Genomic DNA, 18,338 nt, shown 5'->3' with positions numbered 1-18,338 from the left:
TATTTTTAAATTGAGTTGTCTTTTTGTTGTTAAGTTGTAAGAGTTCTTTATATATTTTGTATAGTAACCCCTTTTAAACATAAGATTTGCAGATATTTCTTCTTGTTCTATTGTTTACTTTTTCAGTCTGTTGACTGTGTCCTTTGATGCACAGAAGTTTTAAAGTTTCTTAGAGCCCCATTTGTCTTTTTGATTTTGTTGCTTTCACTTTTGTTGTCATACCCAAAAACTCATTGCCAAGTCCAGTATCATGAAGATTTCCCCATAAGAGAAATAATAAATTAATAGTATCTTCTTAATTTTATTCTGAGTTTTTTTTTTATAGGTTTTTCATTTAGGTTTTTAATCCTTTTTGAGTTAGTTTTTACATGTGATGTAAGGAAAGCATCTAACTTCATTATTTTGCATCTGAATATCGAGTGTCCCAACAATATTTGTTGAAGAGATGGTCCTTTCCTCATTGAGTGATCTTGGCACCCTTGTCAAAGATCATTTAGCTTTATAGGCAAAAGTTTATTTTTGGTCTCTCTGTTACGTTGCTCTTTTTGTTTTTATGCCTGTATCACACTCTTGTCTTCCTTTTGATAATCATTTTTTATATCTTCACTGTTTTATGTTGCTAATTAAAGTTGGTGGTTATGAATAAATCTATAATACTAACTCACATTATGAAGAATATGTTGGAAGTTGGAATAACTTACTAAAAAAAAATTTTAGTATATTCTTCTGTTGGCCCTGTGATTTCTGAAGTAATCAGTAAAAATGATCTCCCTAAGGGAAAGGCTGATGTTCTTAATTCTTTTTACAACACTGTAATTGCAGGGTGTGGAGTAATTGATAATCTCTGAAGATGGAGGGGTGTGATAAGTTTGTTGATTCCGGAAGAAACCCTTATATTCCATCTAAATATCCAATTAGAATAGGGGTGGTATATGACTCAGAATATATTGACCAGGAATCTTTTTTTTTTTGACAGTGCACTTTGAAATAAAAAGGCACAAATCAATGACCAATTTGCTATGGAAAATTAATCACCAAATGTGTGTCTTTAGAGGAGGGGGGAAATGAGCAAAATAAATCAAGAGGCTTCCTTTGCCTTTTTCTGTGCCTCAGATGTTTTAAACTTGGAAAATTTATGAGAGTCATTCAAGTAGAAGGGAACTTATTTTTTCTGATACTCTGATACTTTGTATTTTCCTTTATTATGTACCAACTAGACTTGCTGCTTTTATTATTTCTTTTCTAACCTCTGTAGATTTTCTTCTTTCGTTTTGTCCCACATCCCTTTGGCTCTATCTTGCTTACTCTTCTGCTTGCATTCCTACTTGCCCAATTTAAACCCTCTATTCTCGTTAGTCTCTTTCTTGTCTTTGAATCCATACTAATTTCTACCTCTTTGTCTCCTGTCAAGAAGGATTGTTTTTCTGTCAAGTCAAATGGTCTGTTCCCTTTTTGGAATAATTTATAATTTTTCTGTTATTCCAAGACATAATTGCTTTTCAAAATTAAGAACAAGTTCTGTATTTCATGCCGCTTTTCTAGATGACTGTAATTTACAATTGATTTCTCCAATCTTTGACTTTGTATCATTTGAAATTTTCTTCAGTATTTTTTTCTACAGTGTTTTAGGTTTCAGAAAGGTTTACAAAGGTTTTTGTCTGATGACTTCCAAAGGTAAAATATACACAATTGCCATTGGGTACATTTGTTGATTGTCCACCAGAAAGACATCTTTTAAATTGTTGCCAATTTGATATTGTTTTAATTTACATCTTTGTTAGTACAGATATGAGCCCTTCTTATGTTTATTGGTCACTTGTATTTCTTTGAATTACTGATTTTTAGTGTTAATCATCATCTTAATTACATTTTACTATATTAAGTAATTGTGCATTCTGAGTGTATTTTAAGAGTAAATCAATTTTAAAGTCTGTTTAGGTTTGAGAATGGTCCTTCACGTAAAACATAAAATTGCCCTACAATTAAATGACCCAGTTTCCATTTTGAACTGTTAGTGCAAGAGATGAAACCAAGTGTGAAAATATATTGTGGTACTACCTTATAGGATAAAAGAATAATGTCGTATTTTTAAATGGCCTTAACAATGAGGTTAATTAACTTAAAAGATTTTATGCAGTTACTGTCCAGATAATAAAACTTTCATAAATATGTTTTAATAGGATTTATTCACTTTAAAAGTCACTCTAAATTTTTTAAAGCTTTCACTTGTATCTTCTATAATATAGTCAAATCTAGCTGCTAGGATTTAAAATTTGTTATTAGTATAAAGATGTATTTTAACAATATAATCTACTTTTTTCTAAAACTTTAGCCTGAGCTAAGTGATGAACTTTCCTCTGAAACATTTATATTGATGAACACAATTTGTTTTGTTACCTTTATCATTAGCCTCCAGAACAAATATGAAATATATTGCTGTTTTTCAGGATTGATAGCAAAGGTAGCATTCAAACATTGGATTTTAGATTTTTAGTTAGCTAAGAGGCATTGAATTCTAGATACTGTTGCTTCTTTAGGAAGCAGGAATAATACTTGCTTTATAGATGAAGAGCTAAAACCATAGTTAGTTTTTACTCAAACACTCAACAATAAATCACAGATTTTTAGAAAATTTGTTAGTTTCATGTATAATAGACAAACTAATACACCATCTAATTATGACATATGAAAGAGATCAAGAATCAAATTGATATATTCCTTTAGTAGCTAATTAGTGCTTTTAAAAGGTGGTTTTGATCATACCAGATGAACATTTGGAAGATGTTTCTCTTTTTATGTTTCCACAGATCATTAACTGAGGATAAAATAAACACTATGCAGAATTCTCACATGGATGAATACAGAAATTCTAGTAATGGCAGCACAGACAACAACGGTTCAGAGGTAGTAGTAGGACAGTCTCCTGATTTCAGTACCGAGATTATGAATGTTACAGAAATGGAACAGTCACCTGATGGATCTCCTAACGTGAATGCAACTATAGAAGAAAATGAAATAACAAATGCTGTGGACCTTCCAGTAATAGAAACAGAAGCAAATTTCCCTCCGGAATATGAAAAATTTTGGAAAACTATAGAAAATAATCCTCAGGATTTTACAGGCTGGGTATATTTGCTTCAGTATGTAGAACAGGAGGTTAGTAACGATTTAAATGGGACTAGAAGGGACAGATTAATCAACTAATATCAGCGTAGGCTATACTGTTCTGTAATTATAGTTATACCTCTTATAATTTTTAGATTAAGTTGAACATTGTATATATATATATTTTTTACCTTCAAAAATATCTTTCATAGCATTTGTACATAGCAACTTGTACATCGTGGAAAGTCAGTATTAGCCTAATGTGTGTAATAATTACTGTGTGTGTATATGAAATTACTGAAAAAGGTATCTTGCTATTTGACAGAATTAGTTCCTTTTGTTTAAAGGAGATTGCATTTCCAAAAAATGAGCTGCTGTGTGTATGGTTTTTAACCTGCATTAATTTTATTTGAGATAATACATTTGGAAGGAAAATAAATATTTTTTTGACAAAAACTTCCAAGATGTTTAAATGCTTTGTTTTATTTTCATCAGAATCACCTGATGGCTGCCAGGAAAGCATTTGACAAATTTTTCATACACTATCCGTATTGCTATGGTTACTGGAAAAAGTATGCAGACCTTGAAAAGCGGCATGACAACAATAAGCAATCAGATGAGGTGCGTACATCACTGAATAAAGTTACCTCCATTAGGTACTGTAAGCCAAATAATAACAAAACAAAGACTTTTTTGGCTGGCAGTACCTACAATTTATGGTCAAACAATTTTATAGGGTATTTTATTTGCATTTGTCACTCTTGTGGCATTTGTAGCTAATATTTTCTCTCTTTGTTGGCAGGTGCGTTAAACCTCTACAGTTTGTCAAGCTTTGCAGTGCAAGCCTCTGTATTACACTGCAGCTTAACAAGTAGGGCAGGGCTTTTCTCTCACTTACATTTATTTCTCATTTTCCAAATAATATAGTTGGTTTGCTAGTCACATTTGCTACGTCTTATTGCATTTTTGGTCAGACGCTGTCATTGATGCTCTAATGGGTCTGTGCCCTATGGTCTGTAACCCAAAGCCTGCCCACACAACCCGGTCAGAATGCAGGGACTGCTGCGCTTTGAAGATCAAGACTCTGCACGTGGGGATCAGAACATTGCCATGTTCTATCCAACCTCCACCCAAATGGTAATGGTAGATTATTTAAACAAAATTCCAGTAATTAGTATTTCTAAGGTTCACCGGATAACACAGTGTTGCCTCTCTGTTAAGAAATAATTAAATATTTGAAGTACAGTTTATTGTTTTCTTCTTAGGTGTATCGGCGGGGGCTTCAGGCAATACCTCTTAGTGTTGACCTTTGGATACATTATATAAACTTCTTAAAAGAAACGCTGGAACCTGGTGATCCTGAGACAAACAGTACAATTAGAGGGTATGTGAAACATTGATACTCCAATGTATGTAAGGTATTCTGATAAAACTACTCCTGAATGCTAAACTGAAAATTTAACTTTCATATGTTTCACTGTTTTTGAAAATGATACACGTAATAAACTTATGTGTGATTAAAAAAAAAAATGCAGGTAAAAAAATTCTCCTCCATTCCACACCACCTCTCCTATGGTCTCAGTCCCTCTCCCGGTAGGGTTAATGACTTGGTTTGTGTTCCTTCAGACGCATGTGGATGCACATAGGTGTGTGTAAATTATACACATTATTCTTAGATTTTTTTAAAATTTAATAATGTTTTGGAATCTTTCCCATATTTTTTAAACACTGTGTGAAAGTATTTAATAATATAAAGATACTATATTTTATTTGACCACATTATTGTTTAATAGGAAATAAAGCAGTCGTGCAGTGAACATCTCTATGAGTTGGTAATTATGTAGAGCAATCTCTAAATGGAACTTCTGTTAAAGAATACACAGATAAGTTTTACCAACTGTTTCTTGAAAAATGGTATCCATTTTAAACTCCTATATTGTATGAGAGTAGTCATTTTCCATAGCCATGCTGCATTTTTTTAATCTCCAAACAATGGTATCTCCTGTTTTAATTTGCATATCTCAATTGCTTATCCTGGTTTTCTGTTTTTTTTCACATGCTTATACAATTGACCTTGAACAAGTGCATGATTAGGGATGCAGACCTCTTGTGTAGTCAAAAATTGTATGTAATTTTTGACTCCCCAGAATTTAAGTACTTATATCTTACTGGTGACTGGAAGCCTTAATGTTATATTCGATTAACACATATCTTATATTATAAGTATTATTATTATTTTTTCTCTTAAATTTTTTATTAAGGTATGATTGATATACAGTCTTATGAAGATTCCACATGAAAAAACAACGTGGTTACTACATTTACCCATATTATCAAGTCCCCACCCATACCCCAATGCAGTCACTGCCCATCAGTGCAGCAAGATGCCACAGATTCTCTATGTGCCTTCTCTGTGCTACACTCTTCTCCCCATTATCCTGCATACCATGTGTACTAAACATAATACCCCTCAATCGCCTTCTCCCTCCCTCCCCACTGGCCCTTGCACACCACTCCCCTTTGGTAACCATTAGTTCCTTCTGGGAGTCCCTTGAGTCTGCTGCTATTTTGTTCCTTCAGTTTTGCTTTGTTGTTATACTCCACAAATGAGGGAAATCATTTGGTACTTATCTTTGTCCGCCTGGCTTATTTCCTCCAGCTCCATCCATGTTGCAAATGGTAGGATTTGTTTCTTATGGCTGAATGGTATTCCACTGTGTATCTGTACCACATCTTTATCCATTCATCTACTGATGGACACTTAGGTTGCTTCCATTTTTTGGCTATTGTATTAATTTTGTATCCTGCAACTTTGCTGAATTCAGATATTAGATCTAGTAGTTTTGGAGTGGATTCTTTAGGGTTTTTAAAGTACAATATCATGTCATCTGCAAACAGGGACAGTTTAACTTCTCTCTTGCCAATCTGGATGCCTTTTATTTCTCTGTGTTGTCTGATTGCCATGGTTAGGACTTCCAGTACTATGTTGAATAGCAGTGGAGAAAGTGGACATCCTTGCCTTGTTCTTGATATTAGAGGAAAAGCTTTCAACTTCTCGCTGTTAAGTATTATGTTGGCTGTGTGGGTTTGCCATGTATGGCCTTTATTATGTTGAGGTACTTGCCCTCTATACCCAATTTATTGAGAGTTTTTATCATGAATGGATGTTGAATTTTGTCAAATGCTTTTTCAGCATCTATGGAGATGATCATGTGGTTTTTGTCCTTTTTGTTGATGTGGTGGATGATGTTGATGGATTTTTGAATGTTGTACCATAATTGCATTCCTGGAGTAAGTCCTACTTGGTCATGATGGATGATCTTTTTGATGTATTTTTGAATTCAGCTTGCTAATATTTTATTGAGTATTTTTACATCCATGTTCATCAGGGATATTGGTCTGTAGTTTTCTTTTTTTGTGGTGTATTTGCTGGTTTTGGTATTAGAGTGATGTTGGCCTCATAGAATGAGTTTGGAAGTATTCCCTCTTCTATTCTTTGGAAAACTTTAAGGAGGATGGGTATTAGGTCTTCACTAAATGTTTGATAAAATTCAGTGGTGAAGCCATCTGGTTCAGAACTTTTGTTCTAAGGTAGTTTTTTGATTACCAGTTTGATTTCATTGCTGGTAATTGGTCTGTTCAGATTTTCTGTTTCTTCCTTGGTCAGCCTTGGAAGGTTGTATTTTTCTAGAAAGTTGTCCATTTCTTCTAGGTTATCTAGTTTGTTAGCATATAGTTTTTCATAGTATTCTCTAATAATTCTTCGTATTTCTGCTGTGTCCTTAGTGATTTTTCCTTTCTCATTTCTGATTCTGTTTATGTGTGTAGACTCTTTTGTTGCTAATTTTGGCTAGGGGTTTATCTATTTTGTTTATTTTCTCGAAGAACCAGCTCTTGCTTTCATCGATTCTTTCTATTGTTTTATTCTTCTCAATTTTATTTATTTCTGCTCCAATCTTTAGGCCTCATTTCTTCTTCTTTTTCTAATTTCATTAATTGTGAGTTTAAACTGCTTATATGGGATTGTTCTTCTTTCCTGAGGTAAGCCTATATTGCAATATACTTTCCTCTTAACACGGCCATGGCTGTGTCCCACAGATTTCGTGGTGTTGAATTATTGTTGTCATTTGTCCCATATATTGCTTGATCTCTTTTTTTATTTTGTCATTGGTCCATTGGTTATTTAGGAGCATGTTGTGAGGCCTCCATGTGTTTGTGGGATTTTTCATTTGTAACTTATTTCTAGTTTCATACCTTGTGGTCTGAGAAACTGGTTGGTACAATTTCAATATTTTTGCATTTACTGAGGCTCTTTTTGTGGCCTAGTATATGATCTGTTCTTGAAAATGTTCCATGTGCACTTGAGAAGAATGTGTATTTTGCTGCTTTTGGGTGTAGATTTCTGTAGATGTCTGTTAGGTCCATCTGTTCTAATGTGTTGTTCAGTGCCTCTGTGTCCTTACTATTTTCTGTCTGGTTGATCTGTCCTTCAGAGTGAGTGGAGTGTCGAAATCTCCTAGAATGAATGCATTGCATTCTATTTCCCCTTTTAATTCAGTTAGTATTTGTTTCACATATGTATGTGCTCCTGTGTTGGGAGCATAGACATTTGTAATGGTTATCTCTTCTTGTTGGATTGACCCCTTTATCATTATGTAATGTCCTTCTTTGTCTCTTTTGTGTTTCTTTGTTTTGAAGTCTATTTTGTCTGATACTAGTACTACAACTCCTGTTTTTTCCTCTCTATTAGTTGCATGAAGTATCTTTTTCCATCCCTTCACTTTTAGTCTGTGTTTGTCTTTGGGTTTAAAGTGAGTCTCTTGTAGGCAGCATATAGATGGGACTTGTTTTTTTATCCATTCAGTGACTCTATGTCTTTTGATTGGTACATTCAGTCCATTTACATTTAGGGTGATTATCGATACTATGTACTTATTGCCATTGCAGACTTTAGATTCGTGGTTACCAAAGGTTCAAGGATAACTTCCTTACAATCTAAGAGTCTAACTTAACTCACTTAATATGCTATTACAAACACAATCTAAGGATTCTTTTCTTTTTCTCCTCCTTTTTCTTCGTCCTCTATTCTTTATATATTAGGCATCATATTCTGTGTTCTTTGTCTATCCCTTGATTGACTTTGGGAGTAGTTGATTTAATTTTGCATTTGCTTAGTAATTAGCTGTTCTACTTTCTTTACTGTGGTTTTTCCTACCTCTGGTGACAGCTCTTAAACCTTAGGAACACTTCCATCTATAGCAGTCCCTCCAAAATAGACTCGAGATGGTTTGTGGGACGTAAATTGTCTCAGCTTTTGCTTATCTGGAAATTGTTTAATCCCTTCAAATTTAAGTGATAATCTTGCCGGATAAAGTCATCTTGGTTCCAGGCCCTTCTGCTTCATTGCATTAAATACATCATGCCACTCCCTTCTGGCCTGCAAGGTGTCTGCTGAGAAGTCTGGTGTTAGCCTGATGGGCTTTCCTTTGTATGTGATCTTATTTCTCTCTCTGGCTGCTTTTAATAGTCTGTCTTATCCTTGATCTTTGCCAATTTAATTACTATATGTCTTGGTGTTGTCTTCCTTGCGTCTCTCATGTTGGGAGATCTGTGAATCTCCATGGCCTGACAGACTATCTCCTTTCCCAGATTGGGGAAGTTTTCAGCAATTACCTCCTCAAAGACACTTTCTATCCCTTTTTCTCTCTCTTCTTCTGGTACCCCTATAATGCGAATATTGTTCCGTTTGGATTGGTCACACACTTCTCTCAATATTATTTCATTCTTAGAGATCCTTTTTTGTCTCTGTGCCTCAGCGTCTTTGTATTCTGCTTCTCTAATTTCTATTTCATTTATCATCCCCTCTACCATATCCAATCTGCTTTTAATAACCTCCCTTGTGCTCTTCAACATTTGGATCTCCCACCTGAATTCATTCCTGAGTTCTTGAATATCTTTCCATACCTCATTAGCATGTTAATAATTTTTGTTTTGAACTCCCTTTCAGGAAGAGTCATGAGGTCCATGTCATCTTTCTCAGGAGTTGTATTAATAGTTTTATTCTCTACCAGGTTCCTTTGGCATTTCATATTTGTGTATGGCACCCTCTAGTGTCCAGAAGCTCTACTCTCTGGAGCTGCTCAGCCCTTGAAGCAATGTTGGGGGTCACAGGGGAGTGGTATTGGTGCCTGGGGGGAGGAGAGAGCTGTTTTCTGCTTCCCGGCTGCTATGCCTGTCTCCACTGCCTGAACCAATGGGCCAAGCATGCAGGTATAAGCCTCTGTGCTTTGTTTTTGTAGTTGCTGTAGACAGATCTTCCCTCTGGCTGGCCTAATGCCAGGGTAGGGTTTGCTGGTTTGCGAGCCAGTTGGGGCTGCCCAGGAGAAAGGTGCTGTAGGCTGCCTATCATGAAGAGGGTCCTTGGAGATGTATAGCCAGCCAGGAAGCTGGAGCACCTGGAAATCCTGAAAGCTTCCAGCATGCTGGGCAGAGTGCACCCAGACAATTTTGTCTACGTGTCCTTTCTCCTGAGCAGTAAACTCTGTGCAGTCCGTGCCCCTTTAGCAGTCCTCTTGCTAAGGGCTTCCTTGTTACGAAGTCTCTCATACTGCCCACCTTTCTTTTGTCCCAGAGCAGCCGGATATGGATCCCTGCTTTCCACAAGTGGCTGGAATCTTTGTCTCTCCAGGAATTCTGCCTGTCTTAGCTTTCTAATCCCCTAATTACGAGAGTACCTTGAAATGTAGGTTTGTGCTCCCAGAGCAGATCTCCCGATTTAGGTATTCAGCAGTCCCAGGCCTCCACTTCCTCCCAATTCCGTTTCTCTTCCTCCTGCCAGTGAGCTGGGGTGGGGGAAAGACTTGGGTCCCGCCGGACCACAGCTTTGGTACATTACCCTGTTCCATGAGGTCTGCTCTTTTCTCCAGGTGTATGCAGTGAGGGGGCAGTCCTCTTTCCTGTTGCTCTTTCAGGATTAGCTCTGTTAATTATATTTTCCTATTATGTGCAGGTTTAGAAGGAAGCCTCAGTCTCACCTGTCACGCCTCCATCTTTAATCCCCTCTCAAATCTTGTGTTTTCTTTTAAAATTTTTAACAGTTTTTTGAAAAATCATTCATCTGGTATTTAGTTTGTAGCTTTCGTGAGATATGAGACTAACCTTTAGTTTTTTCCATTTATTTGATAGTCTAGCTTTCTTGTGTTGATTTAAAATACTGTCTTTATCATATGATAATTCTTACATATACATTTATCTGTTTTGTTTTTGTGGGAATTGTTTTGTTGAACCATTTTTCTGTTGTCAGCTCAGTGCTATACTTTTAATTCCTGTAGATAGCTTCCTAGTTTTTTTGATATTTTTCAGGAAAATGACTGCTGTATTGCTCTTTTACAAAAACATCTTAGTTTTGTATGGTAGATGAATGTTAGAATTATTTTTTTCCTGTTTAAACCAAAATTGGTAGTGCTTTGATTGGCATTGTATTAACACTGTAGATTAATTTAGGCAGTGTAGTTTTATACTTTAAAAATCCCTCTTGATTCTAAGATATTTATTTTGAAATATGTATTATAAATTTTTCCCACTGAGTTATCAAATCCAGTGATTAAAATTCTTTACAGAAATCTCTTGAAATGAGCTAGATAGTGTAAAATACATGTCTTTGAATACAGTGTACTTATAAAATTTTAGTATCAGGAATGACTTTTGAGAGTTTAAAAATAGACGTATTTTTATCATTACATTACAAGGGACCTGGGTCCCTTGTTGGAGGGTCATTTTGCTAAAAAACTATTCCTTACATTGAGATTAAGTTTGTCTGTGTTCTGCCCTAAATGAACCTGTTTAGCAAACATTTCAAGTTTAAAAAATATTTGTTTACTGTGTCAGTCTTACATGTTTGCAATGTATATGTTTTCAATTGTAATTTTACATAAGATGAAATTAGAAAAAAGTACATTTATTTATTCCCTTTAAATTTTCTCTTTTTTTGTTTTAGGAGCTATTGCACACTTTTCTGTTATGCTTCCTACCTTTAATCTCCACTTATGTAGGAAGCAATTGAATACAATAATGAATTTAGCATTATCTTCTAAAATTTAGAAATAAAGTTTTATTCTTTAGTTTTTTATTTTTATAAAAAGATTGTGGTATAATTGACATTAGTTTCAGGTATACAACTTAATGATTCCATATTTGTGTATTTGCAAGGTGCAGAAATAATATTTTGAAAGTGATTTTATCTTGGAAAGATGACTTAAAGGTAATTTAATTTTTCAGATCTTTTGAGCATGCTGTTCTAGCTGCAGGAACAGATTTCCGATCTGACAGACTGTGGGAAATGTATATAAACTGGGAAAATGAGCAGGGAAACCTGAGAGAAGTTACAGCTATATATGACCGTATTCTTGGTATTCCAACACAGCTGTACAGTCATCATTTTCAGAGGTAGGTAGAAAAATCAGATCATTAAAATATCTTTGATTACTCAGGTAATTAATTCCTGCTACTGAGGATTGCAATTCTCCTATAGGATTCTATTTCATACAAGTAAATAAATTTTCTTTCTTTAACAGATTTATACATTTTTAAATTTTGACATTTTTCCATGTATCTTATGAAATGTTTAGGAATTTTACTGTTTTCAGATCTTATGAGATGTTTAGGAATTTTACTGTTTTCAGATGGAAGGTTTTCTTTATCCATTTTACAGATGAAGAAACAATAGGAATCTTGTCTTTTGTCTAAGGTATTTCAGAATAGTGAAAAAATAAGAAAATAAAAATTAAGTTTATTCTTTGTGGTACTAAATTACATAAAGTACATGGCACATAATAGATGGTATTTAAAAATTATTTATTAGACTTAACATTTTTGTGATTCATATAACACATTATTTTTTATCCAAAACAGCAAAGGATGTATTTTATGTAGTAAGTCCTCTTTTTATTCAAAGAGTCAAAATCATTTCATTTTAATTTACCACTATGATTTTGTTATGATTGGTATCATTTCACTTTATGAATATTACTAAAACAAATGATACTGTGTATCATGATTTCTAAATTCTGTTTTCTGATATTCTCTAAGTATCCTGCTGATAGGGACTTAGAAAATCTTTCTGAAAAGAAAGGATGGGGACTCTGTTGATAAATACTTGCTTTTTTAAACTGTAGGATTTTTTTGTATTTCTGTTATAATTTTTATTTTTAGGTGTTGTGTTAGAGTCAGTAAGCTTAGGTACTTTTTAAGTAAGTGATTCTTATAAATTTTTCCTTTTTGAAAAAGTACAAGACTTTATAAAGCCTCTAAAAAGTACTATGGATCAATTTGCTAAAGATAGAAAAAGTTATTCAGACCCAAGTTACAAATAGGAAGCATCTAGTTCAAATAAATTATGTCAGTTTTTTATGATTAGAGGAGGTGGTCAGGTTTCTAGGGTATAATGACCTAGGGAAATACTTACTGAAAAACATTAACACAAAGCTTGACATATACCTAAATGAATATTTGTTGAAGGAATGAATACAAAAATTTTTAAAGTCTTTGGGGACAAAGCAATTCATAAACCAGTTCTTCTAGAATCTAAAGTATAGGTAAGATCTATGTTATATGAACTTTACCGTCGGTAAGAAAATGAAGATGTGACAAGGAAACACTTGTTAATAGCATTTGCCATATGCTCGACCCTGTTCTGAGTGCCTTATAACCCACTTAATCCTCACAATAAGCCAGTGAGGCATAGGTACTGTTATTATTATTTCCATTTTACGGAAGTACAGGCACAGAAAGATGAAAAGTTTTGCATAAGATCACAGAGTTTTTAAGTGGTTGGAAGCTAGTAAGTGATTGTAAGCTAGACAGTGTGGCCCCAATGTTCTTGATGCAGTCTCCTACAAATGTTGTATTTTTTCTTTTTTAAAATAAATATTCTGCTAGGCTTTTAAACATGCCTATCTGCATATAACTGGAATTAGAGGATTGCATTTCACCTACTGGTCATTAACTGATCTTTCCCCCTTAATGTATTGAGAACCACTTTTCTCTTTATTATAGCAAACTCACAAGTTGTGTTTGTGTAAGTAAATCTTATATTTATATATATATTTACATGGCTGGCTAATTGCTTTGAGAATCCCAAAATGTGTTGTTTTTTTTTCTTTTGCCTGACACACTCCTACTTAAAGTTATTTTTTAGCACTTGCTGTGTAATGGATGATATACCATTTAAATTGTGGAATAAGGCCCAAAGAAGCTATGAATGGTTTTAGGCCCTCAAGTTGCTCCAAAGTGTAGATGAGGTAGCATGTGTTAAAAAGGTATTCTAAGTTCAATGATAGAAATATTTCTACTGTGTAAGTTTGTATTTTGGGTATGCACTGAACATTATGTATCTCTAAGGAAATATGTCATTTAAAATCTTAGCATGAGGTTGTAACGTGATCTAACTTATTCCACCCAGTCCCTGGTAGTTCCTAAGATCTAGATATACCTGAGTACTGATAATTTCCAAAAGGGCAGTATTGTTTTATACTTTTGTGACTATAATACCTTTTCTATTTCCTGTTTGTCTGGTGAATTCATAGTCCTCAAGATGATACAGCTTAGTGTTTTCTATGTGAAACTTTCTCTAGTTCACCTAAAAGGAAAATACCTGTTTTGTCACTTGGTCCAGGACTGTTTTATTTACATTTATCGTTGTGCTGAAAACACTGCTTTTAATTTATGTCTCTTGTATCCTCTGCATGTCAGTCAGTTTTTGAGGCATATTCTTTTTATCCTTAATACCTAGGAATAGGGCTTTATCTGTATTAGACACTCAGCCATTCCAAAAAATTAGCTTTGTAGTAGAAAGGGCTGATGAAAAATTACTGCTTAGTAAGCTTTTGAAAGAATTTTTTATATATTGTAGCAGTTATTTTAAATTTATGCTCTGTAAGTAGTTATTTTTCAATTTTATTTCAGTTTACCTGTATCCTGACAATTTAGAGTTTTACTGTTCACCTGAATATTAAATCTGTTAATTTTTATACTGTTACAGTTATTTCCCCATTAAAAGTATTTTTTAATAAGGCAATCTGTTTTTTTCCCTCTTGTTGGTGAAATGGGTCAAGTCTCTGTATCTATTGATTTTGCAAAATTTAAATTTGTTTCCAATGTTACTTACACACAGTGGTGAAAGCCTTAAAAATCCAGAAAAATTCTGGTGTTAATAGCCTAAATCATAAGCAACTTGGGAGAAAAATCCTTAAAATTGGAGCATTGATACATATACAACTTCGTCTAATAATAATTAGATTGAAAATCTAGGTCTGGGTCAGAGGCTGGGTTGGAATATGGAAGATTTTATTTAAGGAGATTGGATTTTAGCTTGAATGGGGGGTAAAGTTACATGATTTTGGCAGCAGGGAAATATGATAATTTTTAGTATTTTGTTTCTCGTGATTACTTTTTAATAACATTTTTAATAGAAGTATGAGGCATTGTGAGACTGGAAAACTAGTTTTATGTTTATCCAGGTGAAAAGTGAGGAGGGCATGAAGACATATTGAAATGGTAGAATCAATAGGGTCTGGTATCCAATGAAATGTAAGTGATAAGCCAGGTAGTAGAGATTGGGAAATTTAGTAGTTGACAGTACCATTAATGAAGATTAGATAAGCTGAGAGTGTTGATTTGTGGATATAGATGACACACTCAATTTAAGATATGTTATATGTAGGGTCCAAACTGAGATAGTGTGAATATTTTAGCTCCTCAACTTGGTGTTTTTTATTACAGTTTGTGCATATATATAAATTAGTGTGTATAAAATGAAGTGACATTTTTTCAAAATGCTCTTTGCTTAAAGTTAGTCTATATTTCTAATTGCAGGGTGTTGGCAATTGGATGTACTACTGTAGAATTTAGGAGAAAGGTATATAAATAGGCTTGAGTTCATTTTGAGAGTCGTCATAGTGTGCTTACTTCAAGCTATGTTCATAAGATTGGCCAGGAAGTACATAAAAATAGATGAGAACAAATGTGGAGTGGAATCCTTGGGAATACTGGCATTTAGGGGCACATAGGAGGGGGTACCCTCAGAAGAGATCAAGGAGCAGTCAGGGACTTGGAGGAAAACCAAGAAAGTGGTAACTCAGAGCCAAGGATAAAGAACTTGTGAAAGGAGGTATGTTTAACAGCCTTAAGTACTGAGCACATTATTAAGATAGAGACTGTACTATGAATCAAGTGTCTGTTTAATTTTACATGTAAGAGGTTCTTGGTGACTTTAGGGCAGTTTCATTGGAGTGTTTTGACACAGACACATGGATTCAGGAGTAATTGGGAAGTGAGGAAGGAACTTACAAAAACATTTGATTATTTACAAGTGATCATTTATAATTATGGATTACTATAATTAACTTTACAGTAACTTTGCAAGATGCGTATTGTTCTGTTTTACCAATGAGAAAAACCAGTATTTAAGAGAATGGAAAAACTTCCCTAAGTCAAATAACTAAGAATGGACAGAACTAGGATGTGAATTTATGCCTGTCCATGCCTTTTGTGTTCCATGGCAAAGGCAGGAAGGAAATAAAGGGATCTGTAAGCTTTCATCAAGTGGTAGGTTTTTACTATAGAAAGGGAGGAGAAAGTGTTTGGTGTTTTGGTTTCTGCGAAGTTCCTTTGAAAGAGTAATGTGTAGTGGGAATCCATCATGGGATCTAAAGTCAAGCTGCATATATAGAACATATATTTTTATTGCCTTTGTTTAGATTTAAAGAACATGTACAAAATAACTTGCCTAGAGATCTTCTTACTGGTGAACAGTTTATTCAGCTGCGAAGGGAATTAGCTTCTGTAAATGGACATAGTAGTGATGACGGTCCTCCTGGTGATGATCTACCATCAGGAATTGAAGACATAACTGATCCAGCAAAGGTAACCAGACTTACTTGAAGAACTACAAAATTCCTCAGTGCATGAGAAACTAGACTTTATATTCCTTGACTGCATGTGTGGTATGACAGGTGGCTCATATTAAAATTAATTTCTGATTAAGGCAAATGGCTTCCAGTTTAGCTGATATGGTTTAAATATAGATTTGAGATACCCGGAAATGGTTTAGGAGGAATATTTTGCGTACATTTTGATCTAATAGCCCTATCTTAAAAAAGAAAACACATGAGAAAGTGGTTTATTGGAAAAATCTGTTACAAATTTTAGTGTTGTTAATTGCACCTTGCACATAATAGATACAGTTTAAAACCTACCACTATTCTAAGACTAAAGTATGTCTGGATAATACTTAAATGTAAGCCATAATATTTAAAAATTTCAGTACATAACTTGTGTGATTTAAATTTTTTTCTTTTTCTTCTAAGCTAATTACTGAAATAGAAAACATGAGACATAGAGTCATTGAAATTCATCAAGAAATGTTTAATTATAATGAGCATGAAGTTAGCAAAAGATGGACATTTGAAGAAGGTGTAAGTGTTTTTGTTCTGTAATAGAGTTCAAAATACAGACAGGAATAATTTATTTTCTTTCACTTTTGAGTAGTATCTTTACTGCTACTTTATTTTTGCCAATTTAAATAACTTCAGACCTTTGTCCCATTTATTGCTGCCATTATCAGTTTTATAATTTTCCATTATCAATTTGGAATCTTAATGAATTTAGACTTACTTGATGTTCAATCTGAACCATTTTATTACAGTTCAGTTTTCAAAGCCAACTTCAGAGAATTATGCACAGTAAAATGAGGGTTTTTTAAAAACAATTCTAATTCCTATTTCTGTTCTAATAGTTTTATTGAGATATAATTCATGTACCATATAGTTTACCCATTTAAACTGTATAGTTCATCACAGAGAATGATGGATATGCAACCATTATTACAGTCAATTTTAGAACATTTTCACCACTTCAGGAAGAAACCCCTTACCCTTTAGTGTCACCCCTGCCTCACCTGCCCATTTACTCCCTCACGTGCCCACTCCCCACCTCTCCTCTGTACCTCAGCCCTAAGGTGCCATGAATCTACTTTCTGTTTCTAGAGATTATCACTATTCTGGCTTTTCCTATGAATGGAATCATAGATGTTTTTTTGGTGTGAATGGCTAATAAAAAATATATATGGCAAATACATGTAAATGAGTTATATATATTGACAAATATAAATATTGTAATTACCAAAGCAATCAGGGTAGAGAACTGTTTTGTTTACCCAAAAGGTTCCTTGGCCCCTTTTTAGTCAAACCTCCATCCCATTCCTAGCTCCAAGCAGCACTGATCTTTCTGTTACTGTGCTATAGTTGTTCAATGTTAAAATACTTAATAAAGAATAAAATTTACTGAACATAAAAAATTGTTTAGTTCTGTTAAAATGACTGAATAAATGGAAAGTAAAGTCTATTCCTTAATTTGTTAAGCGTAATTTGAGGGATCTTACTTTAAAACGTTTTTATCGTGAAATAATGGTTCTTTTGATTCACTATCAGTAATTATAATTTAAATAATTTGTGTTGTTAACTCTAGTCATGCATACATTGGTGTTGGTACTGGTTTATTTTCCTTGCCATATCATACTTCTATTACAGATTAAAAGACCTTATTTTCATGTGAAACCATTGGAAAAGGCACAATTGAAAAACTGGAAAGAATACTTAGAATTTGAAATTGAAAATGGGACTCATGAACGAGTTGTGGTTCTCTTTGAAAGATGTGTCATATCATGCGCCCTCTATGAGGAGTTTTGGATTAAGGTAAGAAAATTATATGCTCTGAAACTTGAACAGATTATAAACATTGATCTAGTGACTAACCTATTTTGTACTTCTGTTGAATGTTGTTCATATAACTATATCTGTTGCATTAGGAGATGGTCTGCTTGCAACCAGATTTGACTGCTGCATATGCCAACCTCGTTGCCTCTCTTCGTCCTTCCTTACAGAAACTAGTCTAGTGGTTCAATAAAGGTGCTGAATGGGTTTAAAAATAGAATTTTATCGTTCTGTCACATATTTAATGGCATGTTCAACTGTAAATCATTCATTATTTCCTCTGTTTCTATATGTAGTATGCCAAGTACATGGAAAACCATAGCATTGAAGGAGTGAGGCATGTCTTCAGCAGAGCTTGCACTATTCATCTCCCAAAGAAACCCATGGTGCACATGCTTTGGGCAGCTTTTGAGGAACAGCAGGGTAAGAATCAGGAAATTCAGTTGGTATTTTGGGACTTTAATT

General features: G+C 34.1%; 1 protein-coding gene across 5 annotated transcripts in view; it reads left to right on the top strand.

Moving 5' to 3' along the window:
* PRPF39 (pre-mRNA processing factor 39) overlaps positions 1 to 18,338 on the top strand; it is a 37,367-nt gene that overhangs the window by 13,461 nt on the left and 5,568 nt on the right. Inside the window, exons 1-9 of one of the 5 annotated variants that reach the window (XM_017670263.3) lie at positions 3,076 to 3,156; positions 3,601 to 3,976; positions 4,080 to 4,242; positions 4,371 to 4,489; positions 11,383 to 11,550; positions 15,861 to 16,026; positions 16,470 to 16,577; positions 17,691 to 17,855; positions 18,170 to 18,296. In XM_017670263.3, the coding sequence (XP_017525752.1) occupies positions 4,156 to 4,242; positions 4,371 to 4,489; positions 11,383 to 11,550; positions 15,861 to 16,026; positions 16,470 to 16,577; positions 17,691 to 17,855; positions 18,170 to 18,296 (940 nt within the window). In that variant the 5' untranslated portion in view covers positions 3,076 to 3,156; positions 3,601 to 3,976; positions 4,080 to 4,155. Of the gene's footprint in view, positions 1 to 2,807; positions 3,157 to 3,598; positions 4,243 to 4,370; positions 4,490 to 11,382; positions 11,551 to 15,860; positions 16,027 to 16,469; positions 16,578 to 17,690; positions 17,856 to 18,169; positions 18,297 to 18,338 lie in introns of those variants that run through there. The other 4 variants (XM_017670264.2, XM_017670261.3, XM_017670265.2 and 1 more) reach the window with 4 other exon arrangements.

Source organism: Manis javanica, chromosome 8 (genome assembly GCF_040802235.1).
Source record: "Manis javanica isolate MJ-LG chromosome 8, MJ_LKY, whole genome shotgun sequence".
Taxonomy (NCBI): Eukaryota; Metazoa; Chordata; class Mammalia; order Pholidota; family Manidae; genus Manis; species Manis javanica.
The sequence above is the reverse complement of the archived record's forward strand: the minus strand, read 5'-3'. Positions and strand labels throughout refer to the sequence as shown.